General features: G+C 40.1%; 1 protein-coding gene across 2 annotated transcripts; it reads left to right on the top strand.

Annotated features, from left to right (window-relative positions):
- Positions 1 to 8,742: 8,742 nt before the first annotated feature.
- On the top strand, positions 8,743 to 15,947 carry LOC139568068 (uncharacterized). Of its 2 annotated transcripts, XR_011673504.1 has the most exons (9): positions 8,743 to 8,855; positions 9,142 to 9,480; positions 9,612 to 9,830; positions 9,986 to 10,318; positions 10,413 to 10,733; positions 11,025 to 11,288; positions 11,497 to 11,586; positions 11,681 to 11,735; positions 11,831 to 11,897. XR_011673504.1 is itself a non-coding variant. In XM_071389762.1 (6 exons), the coding sequence occupies exons 3-6, from the start codon at positions 11,576 to 11,578 to the stop codon at positions 14,538 to 14,540; spliced, it is 384 nt and encodes a 127-aa protein (XP_071245863.1). In that variant the 5' UTR covers positions 10,597 to 10,733; positions 11,025 to 11,288; positions 11,497 to 11,575; the 3' UTR covers positions 14,541 to 15,947. The 2 variants fall into 2 exon arrangements, 1 of the variants encoding a protein (XP_071245863.1); XM_071389762.1 differs by lacking the exons at positions 8,743 to 8,855; positions 9,142 to 9,480; positions 9,612 to 9,830; positions 9,986 to 10,318 and adding an exon at positions 14,459 to 15,947 and having other exon boundaries at positions 10,597 to 10,733; positions 11,831 to 12,066.
- Positions 15,948 to 21,080: the final 5,133 nt, after the last annotated feature.

Genomic DNA, 21,080 nt, shown 5'->3' on the forward strand with positions numbered 1-21,080 from the left:
GACAGGTATTAACCCTTTAGAACTGAAAAGAGTAGAATAGATAGAGAACCACTACCAGACAGGTATTAACCTGCTGAACTGAAAAGAGTAGGATAGATAGAGAACCACTACCAGACAGGTATTAACCCTGTTGAACTGAAAAGAGTAGGATAGATAGAGAACCACTACCAGACAGGTATTAACCTGCTGAACTGAAAAGAGTAGGATAGATAGAGAACCACTACCAGACAGGTATTAACCTGCTGAACTGAAAAGAGTAGGATAGATAGAGAACCACTACCAGACAGGTATTAACCTGCTGAACTGAAAAGAGTAGGATAGATAGAGAACCACTACCAGACAGGTATTAACCCTGTTGAACTGAAAAGAGTAGGATAGATAGAGAACCAGTACAAGACAGGTATTAACCTGCTGAACTGAAAAGAGTAGGATAGATAGAGAACCACTACCAGACAGGTATTAACCTGCTGAACTGAAAAGAGTAGGATAGATAGAGAACCACTACCAGACAGGTATTAACCCTTTAGAACTGAAAAGAGTAGGATAGATAGAGAACCACTACCAGACAGGTATTAACACTTTAGAACTGAAAAGAGTAGAATAGATAGAGTACCACTACCAGACAGGTATTAACCTGCTGAACTGAAAAGAGTAGGATAGATAGAGAACCACTACCAGACAGGTATTAACCTGCTGAACTGAAAAGAGTAGGATAGATAGAGAACCACTACCAGACAGGTATTAACCTGCTGAACTGAAAAGAGTAGAATAGATAGAGAACCACTACCAGACAGGTATTAACCTGCTGAACTGAAAAGAGTAGGATAGATAGAGAACCACTACCAGACAGGTATTAACCTGCTGAACTGAAAAGAGTAGGATAGATAGAGAACCACTACCAGACAGGTATTAACCTGTTGAACTGAAAAGAGTAGGATAGATAGAGAACCACTACCAGACAGGTATTAACCTGCTGAACTGAAAAGAGTAGGATAGATCGAGAACCACTACCAGACAGGTATTAACCCTTTAGAACTGAAAAGAGTAGAATAGATAGAGAACCACTACCAGACAGGTATTAACCTGCTGAACTGAAAAGAGTAGGATAGATAGAGAACCACTACCAGACAGGTATTAACCTGCTGAACTGAAAAGAGTAGGATAGATAGAGAACCACTACCAGACAGGTATTAACCTGCTGAACTGAAAAGAGTAGGATAGATAGAGAACCACTACCAGACAGGTATTAACCCTGTTGAACTGAAAAGAGTAGGATAGATAGAGAACCACTACCAGACAGGTATTAACCTGCTGAACTGAAAAGAGTAGGATAGATAGAGAACCACTACCAGACAGGTATTAACCCTGTTGAACTGAAAAGAGTAGGATAGATAGAAAACCACTACCAGACAGGTATTAACCTGCTGAACTGAAAAGAGTAGGATAGATAGAGAACCACTACCAGACAGGTATTAACCTGCTGAACTGAAAAGAGTAGGATAGATAGAGAACCACTACCAGACAGGTATTAACCCTGTTGAACTGAAAAGAGTAGGATAGATAGAGAACCACTACCAGACAGGTATTAACCTGCTGAACTGAAAAGAGTAGGATAGATAGAGAACCACTACCAGACAGGTATTAACCCTGTTGAACTGAAAAGAGTAGGATAGATAGAGAACCACTACCAGACAGGTATTAACCTGCTGAACTGAAAAGAGTAGGATAGATAGAGAACCACTACCAGACAGGTATTAACCTGCTGAACTGAAAAGAGTAGAATAGATAGAGAACCACTACCAGACAGGTATTAACCTGCTGAACTGAAAAGAGTAGGATAGATAGAGAACCACTACCAGACAGGTATTAACCTGCTGAACTGAAAAGAGTAGGATAGATAGAGAACCACTACCAGACAGGTATTAACCTGCTGAACTGAAAAGAGTAGAATAGATAGAGTACCACTACCAGACAGGTATTAACCTGCTGAACTGAAAAGAGTAGGATAGATAGAGAACCACTACCAGACAGGTATTAACCTGCTGAACTGAAAAGTGTAGGATAGATAGAGAACCACTACCAGACAGGTATTAACCCTGTTGAACTGAAAAGAGTAGGATAGATAGAGAACCAGTACCAGACAGGTATTAACCTGCTGAACTGAAAAGAGTAGGATAGATAGAGAACCACTACCAGACAGGTATTAACCTGCTGAACTGAAAAGAGTAGGATAGATAGAGAACCACTACCAGACAGGTATTAACCCTTTAGAACTGAAAAGAGTAGGATAGATAGAGAACCACTACCAGACAGGTATTAACCCTTTAGAACTGAAAAGAGTAGGATAGATAGAGAACCACTACCAGACAGTTATTAACCTGCTGAACTGAAAAGAGTAGGATAGATAGAGAACCACTACCAGACAGGTATTAACCTGCTGAACTGAAAAGAGTAGGATAGATAGAGAACCACTACCAGACAGGTATTAACCTGCTGAACTGAAAAGAGTAGGATAGATAGAGAACCACTACCAGACAGGTATTAACCTGCTGAACTGAAAAGAGTAGGATAGATAGAGAACCACTACCAGACAGGTATTAACCTGCTGAACTGAAAAGAGTAGGATAGATAGAGAACCACTACCAGACAGGTATTAACCTGCTGAACTGAAAAGAGTAGGATAGATAGAGAACCACTACCAGACAGGTATTAACCTGCTGAACTGAAAAGAGTAGGATAGATAGAGAACCACTACCAGACAGGTATTAACCTGCTGAACTGAAAAGAGTAGGATAGATAGAGAACCAGTACCAGACAGGTATTAACCTGCTGAACTGAAAAGAGTAGGACAGATAGAGAACCACTACCAGACAGGTATTAACCTGCTGAACTGAAAAGAGTAGGATAGATAGAGAACCACTACCAGACAGGTATTAACCTGCTGAACTGAAAAGAGTAGAATAGATAGAGAACCACTACCAGACAGGTATTAACCTGCTGAACTGAAAAGAGTAGAATAGATAGAGAACCACTACCAGACAGGTATTAACCTGCTGAACTGAAAAGAGTAGGACAGATAGAGAACCACTACCAGACAGGTATTAACCTGCTGAACTGAAAAGAGTAGGATAGATAGAGAACCACTACCAGACAGGTATTAACCTGCTGAACTGAAAAGAGTAGGATAGATAGAGAACCACTACCAGACAGGTATTAACCTGCTGAACTGAAAAGAGTAGAATAGATAGAGAACCACTACCAGACAGGTATTAACCTGCTGAACTGAAAAGAGTAGAATAGATAGAGAACCACTACCAGACAGGTATTAACCCTTTAGAACTGAAAAGAGTAGAATAGATAGAGAACCAGTACCAGACAGGTATTAACCCTTTAGAACTGAAAAGAGTAGGATAGATAGAGAACCACTACCAGACAGGTATTAACCCTTTAGAACTGAAAAGAGTAGGATAGATAGAGAACCACTACCAGACAGGTATTAACCTGTTGAACTGAAAAGAGTAGGATAGATAGAGAACCACTACCAGACAGGTACCAGACAGGTATTAACCTGCTGAACTGAAAAGAGTAGGATAGATAGAGAACCACTACCAGACACATTAGCAGAAGAGACTGACTATAGGTTAGCCTGTTGGCCAGATAGCCAGTGGGGAGAAAGGAGAAGACAAGTCACAGCACAGGGGTAACCTAACCAGTAATAACTCATACAAGATTAATGGCAAAGCAATTCAAAGGCAACTTCCTAGAAACAATGGACAAGAAAGAACGGAGTCATAAAAGTTAGAGAATTTTGTTAGGATTTATGTTTATGCACTATAGCCTGCTACCATATTGTATGAAGATTAATATTGTTTTGTTACACACACACACACAAACAATGCAGATGTGTGTAAAGACTGACCAACATAGAGTGACAGGCCATAAAAGCTGTGGTCAATCTGGAGAGGGGAGGGGTGCATATCTCTAGGCCAACCAGGGAGGTTAGGGCACTGATCAATACCAAATAAGGGACTGTTTGAGTGTAGAATCGGGGGAGACACAAGACGGATCTAATCTACCCAACAACCAGATGCGGACAGAGGAGAGCACTAAGGGACTTGGACAAGTCCGAGTGCCAGCATAGGCTGAGCAAAGTTTAAACCACGCTCAGCCTCTACTGTGATAGGCCAACAGACGCGTTGGATCTACGTCATCACGGTATAAGAACAGCTGTTTACGTACTTCCTGCCAGTTCCCTGTTTTACCCTGCGCGGTGATACAGCGAACACGTATATACGAAAATTGCATTTGCCATTTATTGTTTGCGTTAATTAAACGTAATTAAATAAAGTTAGCAGACCTTGCTTTTATTTATCCTGATACCGGATTTGTTACACGCAGCGCTCACAATTTGCAATATTCTGTATTACCTCCAAGTGGAGGGGGGAGGGGGTATGAATGGGTGTGTGTAGGTGTGTTCATAGACAAAAATGCCTTTAAATGTCAAAATGTCAGTTGTCCCACACAAAATCAATAAAGTTCAAAACACTCACGCAACCTCCCTTTAACTAACATGTCAAACAGTCCTACAGTGCATTATTAGTTTACTGAAGGCTCTGAACATGAAGAGAGAGCAGCACTAAGAGAGAACATATTTCACTGAAGAAGGAGATAGAAAGAGAGATGGACTTAGCTGTTGTGTCCAGGCTTGAACGTGTATTTGTCCGTCCGACACAATCCTTGGTTGTTCGTTTGACAAAAGCTTGCAACAATGTTGCTAGTAATCGATGAGATCAGAGGCCAGAACGCTTCCAACTTGTCAGGCGTTGCGCAATAACAAAGGCGATCACACTTAGAAATGTTATAAACTAAGCAAGTTGAAACCAAACAAGACTTTTGTGGAGTTACACAAAGCGTCATAACCGCAGCGCCAATCGAGAGCTCCTAACAGCTGGAAGAGCCGTCTTGATTCCCTCTTCCTGAATGCTGCTGTTCTCTTAAAGTGGCAGTGCACAGTGACGGCTCCGTGAAGGAGTTCGTTTATAGTGTTTGTGTGCTTAACTGTTGCATTGTCAAGTGGCCAGGGATGGTTTTCACCATTCTATCTGATGTATTGTCAGTTTGTAATGTTGTTATTAATCCATCATTAATGAGGACATTATTATTAGGATGGTGCAGTAATGTTGAGATGCCACTAGGTGGACCTCTAGTCTAGAACACTGCAGTAATGTTGAGATGCCAGAAGGGAGAGCTCTAGTCTAGAACACTGCAGTAATGTTGAGATGCCAGTAGGGAGAACTCTAGTCTAGAACACTGCAGTAATGTTGAGATGCCAGTAGGGAGAACTCTAGTCTAGAACACTGCAGTAATGTTGAGATGCCAATAGGGAGAGCTCTAGTCTAGAACACTGCAGTAATGTTGAGATGCCAGTAGGGAGAGCTCTAGTCTAGAACACTGGAACCTTCAATACCACTTTGATACAGCTGATGAAGAGTGATGGTCATGGGTGTTTAAATGGAATGGGTTCTAATTGAATGACCTCATGGAACTTTGACCTGTATATACAGAACTCAGAAGGACAAGGCAACACATTATAAGAAATTGTTAACATTCTAAATAGTATAGAGGGCTTGCAGGTGTGTCAGAAATCACCTAGCAACCACACCAAGCCCTCTGTAGTCGACACGTTGTTTAAATGGTTCTCTGTGTAGTCAAAATATCACATTGAAAACATGACACATTTAGCTATTTTTAAAAATGTAGTCCCACTCCTCAAATGAAGAAAAGTACATATAGATATGCAGTCTGTTGCACAATTTCTGTTGAAATACAGTAACATCCCTTTTCTGACATGCTGATCTAGTCATCATGCATGTTAATGTCTTAAAGAGGAAGGATAAGGGCAGTTAAATGTGTGTCAACCACAGCACTCACACTAACTGACTCACTGTACAAGACCTCTCCCCTTCACTTCACTCTGTAAGTACAATTGTCAACATCTTGAAATATAGTTTGGGGTTATTTGTTTTTAGTCATTAGTCATATAATTGAGGGTAATGTATAATTCTACTTGTTCAGTTTTGAGCTGTGTTTTAGGGCCAGTATTTATAAAGTGTCTCAGTGTAGGAGTGTTTATCTACATAGTGATGAGAGATTTACCAGGGTAAAAAAGACTTGCAAACAAACATTGTAGCAGTGCAGTGTGTGTATGTGTATGTGGTGTGTGTGTGTACATGTGGGCCTGTGTGTGTGTCTGTGTGTGACACAGTTGACTTAGCTGAGGGCCCTTTAGGACCAGACTGATAGGGAGTAGGGTTGACATCTATACTGTGTAGGATGTGTGTTTGAACTTTTCTACATCCATAACAACCAGCTCTCTAGACTTTGATACAGACTCCATGGGTCTTATGGGACTTCACTACAGATGCAGGTACCTACACTACATGACCAAAAGTATGTGGACACCTGCTCATCAAACAAATCATTCAAAAATCATAGGCATTAATATGGAGTTTGTCCCTGCTATAACAGCCTACATGTTTGGGAAGGCTTTCCACTAGATGTTGGAACATTGCTGCTTGGACTTGCTTCCATTCAGCCACAAGAGCATTAGTGATGTTGTGCACTGATGTTGGGCGATTAGGCTTGGCTTGCAGTTGAAGTTCCAATTCATCCCATAGGTGTTCAATGTGGTTGAGGTCAGGGCTCTGTCAGTTCTTCCACACCGATCTCGACAAACCATTTCTGTATGGACCTCGCTTTATCCACGGGGAAATTGTCATGCTGAAACAGGAAAGGGCCTTCCCCAAACTGTTGCCTCAAACTTGGAAGCACAGAATCATCTAGAATGTCATTGTATGCTGTATCGTTAAGATTTTCTTTCACTGGAACTAAAGGGCCCGAACCATGACTTTACAGTTGGCACTATTTTTTGGTTCTGGTAGTGTTCTCCTGTCATGGTGAATGGTGATCTTAGGCTTGTGTCCGGCTGATCCGCCATGTTAACCCTGTTCTAGAAGGGCAGAAATTTGTCAAACTGGAAAGGTGTCATCCTTTGACGGTGCCACGTTGAAAGTCACTGAAGTCTTCAGTAAGGCCATTCTACTGACAATGTTTGTCCATGGAGATCGCATGGCTGTGTGCTCGATGTTATACACCAGTCAGCAACGGCTGTGGCTTAACAGCTGAATCCACTCATTTGAGGAGGTGTCCACATTATTTTGTTTATTTAGTTTCCCCACAGGAATAGTAAACCAACAAACATTTAACCAACTGGGGACATTTTGTTGGTCCCCACAAGGTCAAATGCTATTTCTAGGGGGTTTAGGGTTAAGGTTAGAATCAGTGTCAGGTTTAAGAGGGTTTCTGTTTATTCTGGTATCAACCCTTGGGTTATTTGGGCCTATTGCAACTTTCTGCCCCGTTTCTATATTGTACATCCAACCGGTCTAGAGAGGGTGGGAGAACATGACAGGCAAAAGTTCAAAAACTTATTGATTAAGTGCTGAGGTTTAAAAGGTTTAAGTTTAAAACAAATGTTATAATAAAATCATAATAAAACATGCAAACTGGATTAATTAAATAAATTATCCCCCCCAAGTGTCACGATCGTCGTAATGATTGGACCACGGCGCAGCGTGCGTAGAGTTCCACATCTTTTAATAAATTGAAACTCACCAAACAAACCAATAAAGAACACGCAAACCGTGACGCTACTGGTGTGCACACAGGAAACTATCTGTAGACAAGATCCCACAAAACACAATGAGGAAATGGCTGCCTAAATATGATCCCCAATCAGAGACAACGTTAAACAGCTGTCTCTGATTGGAAACCATACCCGGCCAACATAAATCATTAATCACATAGATGACCCACCCTAGTCACCAACCAACATACAGAATAAACAGCTCTCTATGGTCAGGGCGTGACACCAAGAGATGAAAGGATTAAGTGCTCAAAAAATAAGTGCTAGGTTAAAGTGCATGGTATAATAAAATTCAATATTAAATATAATACTAAACCAGTTAGAATCAGTGTTAGGGTTAGAATTACGTTTAGGGTTTGGAGCTAGGGTTCGGGTTAGGGTTAATAGGTTTTGGGGTTAAGGTAAAGGAAAATAGGATTGTGAATGGGACTGAATTTTGTGTCCCCACAAGGTTCGTTTTACAAGACTGTGTGCGTGTGAATGTGTGCGCTTGTGTGTGTGTATGTGTGTGAGTCACTTGCTGTTTAGCCTCACAGCTTGGTGATAGGAGCTGTCATTGAGCCTGGTGGTCAGTCTTTAGGCTGCTGTACAGCTTGACGGACCGTAGAGGATTGAACATTTATTCTCCTATATTTGGGGTTCTGAGAATAAAACAGCTTCAGAACAATCAATGCAGAAATGTGTGTTTACAGTACTACACATCTGTTCAATAAGTGATTGTTGTTGTTATTGATGATGATGATGGTGATGATGGTGGTGATGACGATGATGATGATGGTGATGACTATTGTATGCATTAGGAAATGATTTTTGCATCATACATCATGTCAGGTTAAATAGACAGATGTAGACAGACATGCAACACATCACACACATTACATACATAGTGCAATAGACTTACAGACAGACAGTATTCACATAGACAACCATATAGCACAATACAACACAACACAATATGAGCCTGGTTCATTTTCAGTAATGAGGCCCTGTACCCCATTTACAGTTTCTACTTCAATGTATCAGGTGGAGTTATTCACCAGCTATAGAGTGAGTTGTTGTTTATGTTTCTAAGACTGCAGGGTGGGAGATGCAACAATGGCCTTGAGAACAGCAGGAAGTGTGTTGGTGGTCTTTCTCTGGTCTGTAGCAGGTATGGTCTCATTCTTATATTTTAGTTGCTCTGTTTATCAATATACAGACATTTCTAAAAGGATAAGAATCAGCATGTTATTCTGGTGTGTTCTGTTAGGCATCTCCACTTCACTTTAAATAGTTGTCTTTCACACTTCACTGAGTGATGCTTATCTGTGGTTTCCATTCACACTCAATTCAGCAAATACAGTATGGCAACAATGTGTGGACAAACCCTACTGCCAGTGTGAACCAATAGGTTTATGCTTAATGTAATGTGCTTCTGATGTCTAACTGTGTTTCAGTGGTACTGGGTCAGAATGGCTGGAGTGTGACTTACACCACTCAGAGTATCTGTGCCTTGAAGGGGTCAACAGTGGATCTGTCCTGCTCTTACACATATCCCAGAGGTCATACAGTCACAACAATTGGATGGTGTTATTGGAATAGTGGTGCGGGGCGATTTGTTGAAATCCAATCTAATAATGAGGGTCGTGTGGAGTACCATCGGACAACAGTGAAGGACTCTACCCTGAGAATCACAGACCTGAGACAGAGTGACATAGCAACATATTACTTCTTCTATAAAACAGACAAGTCAGATTGGAAAACTGCCCAACGTGGAGTCACTCTCTCTGTCACTGGTACTGTAATGTTTCATATATAGTATAGTACTGTACCATCTTAGTTATGTATTAAATGTTCTATGAGAACAGTGACATGGTGGAAACTGACAGACTTACTCTGTTGTTGTTTTCATAACCTCTCTATTCAGAACTGCATGTGGAGGTGACAGGACAACGGAACGAGAAAACACTGACCTGTAGAACCACCTGCAGCCTGCCTGGTAACCCCACCTACATCTGGTACAAGAACAGACAATATCTACATGAGAGGACTTCCCCTATATACAATTACTATGTCTACAGTAAGGATGCAGGCAGCTACTCCTGTGCTGTAAAAGGCCATGAGGATCTCCACTCTCCTGCAGTGTGTGAGTGTAGATTAATTTAGTTATAATTTCACAATACCAAATAACAGCTAAAGTGGATATTAATTTACAAAATACTGAAAATGGTCAAGTAGTTTACGACAGCAAAAGTAAACAGAAATAGTTCAAAACTAACTGATATCTTCATCATGTTTCAGGTGTTCATAGTTCAAACTGCTGGAGGGTGACTTACACCAAGAGGAGAATCTGTGTCTTGAAGGGCTCCACAGTGGACATATCCTGCTCTTACACTCATCCCACAAGTTATATAGAACAAGGTTCATTCTGGTTTACACAGAAACGCACTGTAGATCTCAGTTCATATCCAGAGTATGCAGGTCGTGTGGAGTACAATAGGAACACAGAGAACCACCACATCATGACAATAACACACCTGACAGAGAAGGACTCGGCTGAATACAAATTCAGATTACTAACAACAGATGAGGGGAGATTTTCTGGCCTTCCTGGTGTGATGTTGACTGTCACAGGTAATACTGCACCTACAGTTAGTACTGTAATAGAACAAGTCTAATCACATGACAAGTCTGTCTGGAGTCAAATATGACTGATGTTTCCTCTTAGATATCCTGTTGGAGATGGATCCTACGTCTGTGTCAGAGGGGGAGAGAGTCACACTGAGATGTAGAACCCAATGTACAGTCGGTCTCAACCCCACCTACATCTGGTACAAGAACAGACAACGTCTAACCAACCCAGTCACCAGTTATAACAGTCTGATCCTAGACCCAGTCACCAGTTATAACAGTTAGATCCGAGACCCAATCACCAGTTATAACAGTCTGATCCTAGACCCAGTCAGCAATAAGGATGCAGGGAACTACTCCTGTGCTGTAAAAGGCTTTGAGAGAATCCTCTCTCCAGAAGAGACTCTCACTGTCAGATGTGAGTACATTGGGTGTTGATATGTCTACAGTGAAAGTCATTGACATCATCTCTGTAATACATGGTTCTGCATGTCAGTATAATATACTAATCAATACTAATTTACATCATCTCTGTAATACATGGTTCTACATGTCAGTGTAATATACTAATCTATACTAATTTACATCATCTCTGTAATACATGGTTCTACATGTCAGTGTAATATACTAATCTATACTAATATACATAATCTCTTGGTGTCTTACATGTTATATGAGTTGTTATTTTTTCTGTCATCTTCAACACCAGATGGCCCAAAGAACACCTCAGTGTCAGTCAGTCCCTCTGGTGAAATAGTGGAGGGCAGTTCAGTGACTCTGACCTGCAGCAGTGATGCCAACCCACCTGTGGACAAATACACCTGGTACAAGAAGAATGTAAACTCACCAAAAGCATCGGAACAGAGTTACAGCATCACTAACATCAGCTCTGAGGACAGAGGAGAATACTACTGTGAGGCCCAGAATGGAAGAGGATCTATGAACTCTACAGCTCTGATGATCATTGTAGCAGGTAAAGTTACATCTTCAATACTTCAATACAAAACTACATGTTTCAATCAAATCTTAATCATTATACTTTGTCTTATTACACCTTAGTTTATAACTATACATTGGGTTATAAGGTCACTTAACAAGTATTGAATTAATGTCCTGTATTATAGTTCATTTTTAGTTTATTATATCATGCCATTTACTCATATCATCCATATGTATTACAGGGAAACAAACCTCAGTTCTGACTGTAGCTGTAGGAATCATAGTGGTTGTTCTGGTTCTCATCCTCTGTCTCTATGACTCATGTGGTACAGGTAAGTTAAAATGCATATTTTTTGGTTGTAGATTATTTAAATGTAGCACTCTAATTAATTATTAGCTTCATTAATTCATTTGTTTACAAAACAGGAAAAAAGCCTCCAAATCCACCTCCAACACAAGAGACACAGCAGATGATGGACAGGTGAGTCTGTTGGAATCAGAAGGTGACTGTGATGACTGTGTAGTATTTGTGGAACATTTCCACTCCTCATGTTGTCTGTTCTCTCTCTCCATCAGGGAGACACTAGTCCAGTGTATGACAACATCTCAAACATGGTCATGACCTCTACTGCAGCACAGACAGCAGCCACAGACGACCAGGATGATGTTCACCACGCCAGCTTCCACTTCTCTCGCTCCAAAATACAGGAAGTGCCTCTGTACTCCACCGTCCATCTGCATCAACCACAGAAACAGGACCAAGATGTCCAATACACTGCTGTGAAATTCAACCTCCCCATTTCTGCCACCCAGTGAGCATATTCTGCCATTACAATAACATAGTCAATACTAGAACACACAGCATTAAAGGAGAAGTTTGTTTTTTCACAACCAAATCTGGATGGGGTGGTTGGGGTGGTGGTTGGAAAGTTGAATCTCATTTACTGCATTTCTACACAAATAAAACACTTTTAAATGGTATTTGGAAAACAGAAAAAAAAAAAAAAATTACCCCAGCCATTATCATCTTTGTCACGTTCCTGACCTATTTCTGTTAGTTTGTTATATGTTTAGTTGGTCAGGACCTGAGTTTGGGTGGGCATTCTATGTTTTCTGTTTCTATGTTGGTTTATGGGTTGCCTGGTATGGCTCTTAATTAGAGGCAGGTGTTTGGCGTTCCTCTAATTAAGAGTCATATTTAGGTAGGTGTTTTCACAGTGTTCGTTGTGGGTGATTGTCTTCCGTGTCTGTGTCTGTTCACCACGCGGGACTGTTTTCGGTTTGTTTGTTCCTCGTTCATTTGTGTAGCCTATTTTTCCTATTCGTGCGTTCTTCTTGTTTTATGTAAGTTCGTCGTCTAGGTCTGTCTACACCGTTTGTTGTTTTTGTTAGTTTAGTCAAGTTCGTGTTTTCTTTAATAAATTATGTGTTCAAACTCAGCTGCATTTTGGTTCGATCCCTGCTCCTCCTCTTCTGATGAAGAGGAGGAGGAAAGCCGTTACAATCTTGGCTGCTGTAGGTTCATTCACCTCAGTCCATTATCACCTTGGCTGCTGTAGGTTATTTCACCTCAGTCCATCTGAGATAGCCTATCAGCTATTCAGTTGTAATGTTATACACCTGAAAGGGAGGAAATATGGGAATGATTCACACTGACACACTAATCAGAGAAGAAACAGAAACGTGTGACATTTTTACATAGTATTATAATGTAGGACTATAGGGAAGATAGGTGCTGTGGAGATGTTCATATTGTATTGAAACATATCTTTATATATATATAGCTATATAGGGAAGATAGGTCCTGTGGAGGTGTTCATATTGTATTGAAACATATCTTTATATACATATATATATATATATATATATAGCTATATAGGGAAGATAGGTCCTATGGAGATGTTCATATTGTATTTAAACATATCTTTATATATATATATAGCTATATAGGGAAGATAGGTGCTGTGGAGGTGTTCATATTGTATTGAAACATATCTTTATATATATATAGCTATATAGGGAAGATAGGTCCTGTGGAGATGTTCATATTGAAACATATATTCTTTATGTTCCTAAAGTGTTTGATTAGATTTGTTCAGATTCTCAGGGGACCCCACATGGGCCACGACTCCAAGTTTGGGAACCACTGTAAAAACTTCTCTCTCTGCTTGCTTCCTCTCTCTCTCTGTCTCCTCTACTTCCACCTGCATTGCAGCCTGCCTCAGCTTCTCCACTGAGTACCACATCACTGTATGTCTCAGTAGCCTACTCTTTGTAAAGGACTTAGTAGTGTATGGTTTGCTCCTGCTGAGGTAGGCTCCATTTAACATTAGCATCTTACTTCTTCCTTCTAGCTGGCTAAGTAAAACTAACCAGGCCCCTTCAATGTTACTGCAGTTTATTAAGTGTCTGCCGGCAGCTATCCCCCCGACCTGACTGACTGACTGACATACAGAATGTATCTATAAGAGACTATTTACCAGTTGTGCACTCATTCTCTGAGAGTGATTTGTTGTTTGTGGGTTGTCTGTAGACACAGCAGGAGTAGCGGGACAGTTTAAAAAAGTGCCTTTTGTCCGGCATCTCGCAAACATACTGTCAGCAGAGCAACCTGTGAGCTGGGGTATTTAGTTTCATGTCGCCCTCGGCCTGTGCCGCGAGAAGGGGAATTAGATACTTGAGAGAATGGTGAATGTGCTGCAAAAAGCAAATCAGGGAGGCAGATCCAGGGGAAGCAGGAAAACATAACGAACAAATCACAGTTAATGATTCCACTTGTTCACAAAGAGGCAGGAGCGATTAGTCAGATCAAGAATATGAGCTTTGATCAACGCTGGGAGCAATATTTAGATGTTGATGCGTAAATCATTTTCTTTATTGTGTACAGCATATGTATTAGGCTATTCTTACTATTTTCAAATTAGAAATAAGTTAACGAGGCTCGAACGTCGGTGTCCTCATATGTAGTTACGGCCATGTGATCATTGGAGGAGTAGACAGGAGATGTCATCAATACGCAAAACAGTTGACCCCCGTGACCACTAGTGATGTCATTTCCTACCAACCCAACAATGGACATCTCAAGACAATTACCATGACATGACTATAATGAGGGAGTGATGTGATGATTGTTTTGATGAACTGTTCTCTCTGCATTCCAAATGGTACACCGGTTTTGTTTCATTTCTGTTTCTCTCTCTTCAGACCCGCAGCAGCACAAGCAGCTGAGGAGGAGCCCACTGTGCTCTACAGTACAGTCATCAAACCCAAAACCAAGAAGACCTGAACACAACAAACCCAAAACCAAGAAGACCTGAACACAATAAAACCCAAACCAGAGAAGAACTCAAAACAACAAAACCAGAACCAAGAAGACCTGAACACAATAAAACCCAAACCAGAGAAGAACTCAAAACAACAGAACCAAGAAGAAATGAACACAATAAACCCCAAACCAGAGAAGAACTGAAAACAACAAACCCAGAACCAAGAAGAACTGAACACAACAAACCATAACCAAGAAGACCTGAACACAACAAACCCAAAACCAAGAAGACTTGAACACAACAAACCCAGAACCAAGAGGACCTGAACACAACAAACCCAGAACCAAGAAGACTTGAACACACCAGGTTTGACAAAAACCTTGTATATCTGGAACCTTATATTTTACTAAGTGACATAAGGCCTGAGGGGGTGTGAAATAGTGGCCATTATAAACCGGGTGGTTCGAGCCCTGAATGCTGATTTGCTGAAAGGCGTGGTATATCAGACCGTATACCATGGGTATGACAGAAAATGATTATGTACTCGTCTAATTACGTTGATCACCAGTTTATAGTAGCAGTAACGTTTTTGTGCGTCATACACATGGTATTTTGTCTGATATACAGTACAGACTTCTGAAATGCTGTTTCAGCCAGTCAGCTTCCAGGAACCAAACTACCCAGTTTATAACAGTATGTAATAATATATGCCATATATATATATATATAATATACTCCATAAACCTCATAAACGCCATCTGGCAGGTACTTTTAACCAAAGTCATTCACTCAGTCATTACAGTCATGGGTGCATAAATCCTTCATATGGGAAGTCCCAGCAGGAATAGAACCCGTGAGTCATGCTGTACAAACTGAGTCACAGGACTGCTCTATTCACACTCAGAGTAGGAGCGCTGATCTAGGGTCAGTTATGCCTTTTAATCTATGATGAATAAGAAATGAACCTTGATATTTGAATTGTTTTAGTTTAGTTGTTTTTAAGTAAAACATTTAAAAATATATATATTTCTGATTACAATAACTTTTGACAAAAACTTTGAATTTATGAAGTAGCCAACCTCAAGGTCCAGTTATATTTTAGAAGGCTATTTATTTTTTTATGTTATGTTTCTGAAACAATCATCAAACTTGTGAGACTGTATATGAAGTCTAACAACAATAGTTATTGTGTTTCTATTACATGTTATTACTTCATATTGTACTATTAGATGATACACATAGTAGAAGGTTGCTGGATTTGTTTATAAATAGTTTTAATTGTTTTATGACAAAGTTATGACATGATTTTGCTTCAATGTCCAGGAAAGAGTTCTGCTTTTAATGCTTTTATCAAATATTTTTTTTGTAAACTGTGTTGTGACATTTTTTAAAATATACTTTTAACAATAAACTTCATTGTCATTGTTTTCACCTTGTTATAACAGTATCTTCAGTGGAGAGAAAATGGAAATCTTTCAACATCTCACCTCTTGTACTTTTTTATTTTATTTTTTATTTTATTTTTTTATTTCACCTTTATTTAACCAGGTAGGCTAGTTGAGAACAAGTTCTCATTTGCAACTGCGACCTGGCCAAGATAAAGCATAGCAGTGTGAACAGACAACACAGAGTTACACATGGAGTAAACAATAAACAAGTCAATAACATGGTAGAAAAAAAAAAGAGAATCTATATACAATGTGTGCAAAAGGCATGAGGTAGGCAATAAATCGAATAATTACAATTTAGCAGATTAACACTGGAGTGATAAATCATCAGATGATCATGTGCAAGAAGAGATACTGGTGTGCAAAAGAGCAGAAAAGTAAATAAATAAAAGCAGTATGGGGGGTGAGGTAGGTAAATTGGGTGGGTAGTTTACAGATGGACTATGTACAGCTGCAGCGATCGGTTAGCTGCTCGGATAGCAGATTTTTAAAGTTGTTGAGGGAGATAAAAGTCTCCAACTTCAGAGATTTTTGCAATTCGTTCCAGTCGCAGGCAGCAGAGAACTGGAAGGAAAGGCGTCCAAATGAGGTTTTGGCTTTAGGGATGATCAGTGAGATACACCTGCTGGAGCGCGTGTTGCGGGTGGGTGTAGCCATCGTGACCAGTGAACTGAGATAAGGCGGCACTTTACCTAGCATAGCCTTGTAGATGACCTGGAGCCAGTGGGTCTGACGACGAACATGTAGCGAGGGCCAGCCGACTAGGGCATATAGGTCGCAGTGGTGGGTCGTATAAGGTGCTTTAGTAACAAAACGAATGGCACTGTGATAAACTGCATCCAGTTTGCTGAGTAGAGTATTGGAAGCTATTTTGTAGATGACATCGCCGAAGTCGAGGATCGGTAGGATAGTCAGTTTTACTAGGGTAAGTTTGGCGGCGTGAGTGAAGGAGGCTTTGTTGCGGAATAGAAAGCCGATTCTTGCTTTGATTTTGGATTGGAGATGTTTGATATGAGTCTGGAAGGAGAGTTTGCAGTCTAGCCAGACACCTAGGTACTTATAGATGTCCACATATTCTAGGTCGGAACCGTCCAGGGTGGTGATGCTAGTCGGGCGTGCATACAGTAACTACAAATAATACATTTACATTAGGTTGTAGAGCAATAGTGGTTTATTCATCTTCATCATCATCATCATCATCATGTCTGTACAGAATATACACAGACACTTTCAGGAGGAGCAATGTCCAGCACCTAAACACACAACCAGTTACATTAACTATTATTCATTATAATTTTTAAAACACACAGACATAATATGACATAACATGGATGTTTGGAGTGTGGAGGGTAATTCAGTCAGCGAGGGCATTCCATTCCAGAACACTGAGAGATGGAACATTCTGGAATGTTCGATGATTGATAATAATACATCTCACAGTTAACAAGTTCAGACCAGGCAGTGAGATTATTGCCTGATAAGAATAACAGTCCACCATTTTGTCCAACTAGTAGTTAGAGAATAGATTACGTCACTGTTTATTGAGAATGTGATGTCATATAGAATGAGTGCTATGGTCTCCAACATGGCGTGGCCCTTGACCCCCTAACTGTTGACCGACCTTCCCAGGTAGGTTCTCTCTCTTTGGGGACAGAGAGGGCCTAGGGGTGGAGGGGAGAGTGGAGATCCCATGGATATATACCTTTTACGCCCGTGAGTGTTTTTGGGATAGAGCTCGGGGCAGGGGCAGTGGGGGGTAAATATGTGTCTCCCTTCTGTTAGGCCACACCCACAGGGAGTGTCACTAAATGACGTTGTCGAACAGATGCATGGACTGCATGATGTTCTAGTCCTGGACGGGAGGCAGGAAGGGACAAAAAGCACAAAGGATAAGAAGCCGTTGGAGAGGTTTAATAGAATAACAGAAGCAGGTCCTTAAAGTAACTGTCCAATGAAAATCTCACTTTTAAAACCTGATATTAAAGTACATATTATACACTATATACTGTATGTATACACACATTAAAATATCCTGTTATCCATATATAGTCTAATGTAGCCTGTTATCCATATATAGTTTATTGTAGCCTGTTATCCATATATAGTCTAATGTAGCCTGTTATGCATATATAGTCTAATGTAGCCTGTTATCCATATATAGTCTAATGTAGCCTGTTATCCATATATAGTCTAATGTAGCCTGTTATCTATATATAGTCTAATGTAGCCTGTTATCCATATATAGTCTAATGTAGCCTGTTATCTATATATAGTCTAATGTAGTCTGTTATCCATATATAGTCTAATGTAGCCTGTTATCCATATATAGTCTAATGTAGCCTGTTATCTATATATAGTCTAATGTAGCCTGTTGTCCATATATAGTCTAATGTAGCCTGTTATACATATATAGACTAATGTAGCCTGTTATGCATATATAGTCTAATGTAGCCTGTTATCCATATATAGTCTAATGTAGCCTGTTGTCCATATATAGTCTAATGTAGCCTGTTATCTATATATAGTCTAATGTAGCCTGTTGTCCATATATAGTCTAATGTAGCCTGTTGTCCATATATAGTCTAATGTAGCCTGTTATCTATATATAGTCTAATGTAGCCTGTTGTCCATATATAGTCTAATGTAGCCTGTTATGCATATATAGTCTAATGTAGCCTGTTATCCATATATAGTCTAATGTAGCCTGTTGTCCATATATAGACTAATGTAGCCTGTTATGCATATATAGTCTAATGTCGCCTGTTATCCATGTATAGTCTAATGCAGCCTGTTATCCATATATAGTCTAATGTAGCCTGTTATCCATATATAGTCTAATGTAGCCTGTTGTCCATATATAGACTAATGTAGCCTGTTATGCATATATAGTCTAATGTCGCCTGTTATCCATATATAGTCTAATGTAGCATGTTATCTATATATAGTCTAATGTAGCCTGTTGTCCATATATAGTCTAAGGACATACTTGCCGACTAAACTCTCCCCTAACCTGGAACACGCTGGGCCAATTACCCACCGCCGGCTGGGTCTCCCGGTCGTGGCCGGCTGCAACAGAGTCTGGACTCGAACCAGGATCTCTAGCTGCACAACTAGTAACTGTGATGCAGTGCCTTAGACCACCGCGCCACTCGGGAGACCTGGACCAAGTTTCTGTGTTTAATGATGATTTACTTTTTATTGCTGTCAGACATTATTCCACATTTTATATTACGTAATACCGTATTTTTCAGTGTCATGATATTGCTTGTTTTATTATTTAAAAAAATCATTATTACATATTTAGATACATCAAAGATTTTTACATTTGCAGTTTTTACAGTGTGGTTCAGTGTCAATACAGGATAAACATCATATCAGCATCATGTAGTAAATAATTTAAAAAAAATTGACAATAAAGACAATAAATACATGAATGAATTATTAATACGTTGATTCATGACTATTTCCACTTTGATGTTATTTCTGCCTATTGAACACATGACGGCGCCATTGAACCACGTAGCCAATGAGTGTCTAGGCTAAAGGCTAGTCAGACCTGCTACATTACTTACTGTTTTAATATGTCAATCAGTTGTATTAATTCATAATAAAATACAGTTTAATTAAATCATATGTAGTGTCATTATTAATGTAATGTCATTATTCAGAAAGGCTATGAATAACGGTGTTATAAAAACCAAATACAGTTTTCGCAACATGTTTGGGGAATGAACACCACAACCACCAGCACTAGTGTTTCTCAAACCTCTCAGGAGGAACCCATCTATCCACTCTCCATATTGTAGCCACCAATGAAGAAATACAAGTAGCCTATGACATATAAGACAGACATTTCTTGTAAAGTCTCTCTCTCTCTCCTCATGAAGATGTTCACACCTTTCTTAAAGCCCTTCACTGACGTGTTGGTTGCCAGGAAGAGACATCATGAAGACAGGAAGCCAGCTCTGCAGCACCTTTCAGCCCCTCAGTACATCTAGTTGCTGTCAACCACAGAACTCACACCCTTCTGTTTCATTCTCTTCTTGGACAGTAAGCTCACCTCCCCTCTCTCTCCTCACACTGTAAGTACGCTTGATGATGTCTATCTTTTCATTATTATTTGTTTCATCAAACTTCTGTCTGGCATAACAATTCAAACTTCTGCCAAGCATGATAATTCAAACCTCTATCTGGCATGACAATTCAAATGTCTGCCAGGCATGACAATTTAAGCTTCTGTCAGGCATGACAATTCAAATTTCTGCCTGGCATGACAATTTAAGCTTCTGCCAGGCATGACATTTCAAACTTCTGCCTGGCATGACAATTCAAACCTCTGTCTGGCATGACCATTTAAGCTTCTGTCGGGTATGACAATTCAAACTTCTGCCTGGCATGACAATTCAAACTTCTGCCAAGCATGACAATTCAAACCTCTGTCTGGCATGACAATTCAAATGTCTACCAGGCATGACAATTTAAGCTTCTGCCAGGCATGACAATTCAAATTTCTGCCTGGCATGACAATTCAAACCTCTGTCTGGCATGACCATTTAAGCCTCTGTCGGGCATGACAATTCAAACTTCTGCCTGGCATGACAATTCAAACTTCTGCCTGGCATGACAATTCAAACCTCTGCCTGGCATGACAATTCAAACTTCTGCCTGGCATGACAATTCAAACTTCTGTCTGGCATGACAATTCAAATTTCTGCCTGGCATGACAATTCAAACTTCTGTCTGGCATGACAATTCAAACTTCTGCCTGGCATGACAATTCAAACTTCTGCCAGGCATGACAATTTAAGCTTCTGCCAGGCATGACATTTCAAATTCTGCCTGGCATGACAATTCAAACCTCTGTCTGGCATGACCATTTAAGCTTCTGTCGGGCATGACAATTCAAACTTCTGCCTGGCATGACAATTCAAACTTCTGCCTGGCATGACAATTCAAACCTCTGCCTGGCATGACAATTCAAACTTCTGCCTGGCCTGACAATTCAAATTTCTGCCTGGCATGACAATTCAAACTTCTGTCTGGCATGACAATTCAAATATCTGCCTGGCATGACAATTCAAACTTCTGTCTGGCATGACAATTCAAATTTCT

The sequence above is a fragment of the Salvelinus alpinus genome, chromosome 2, assembly GCF_045679555.1.
Source record: "Salvelinus alpinus chromosome 2, SLU_Salpinus.1, whole genome shotgun sequence".
NCBI classification, from domain to species: domain Eukaryota; kingdom Metazoa; phylum Chordata; class Actinopteri; order Salmoniformes; family Salmonidae; genus Salvelinus; species Salvelinus alpinus.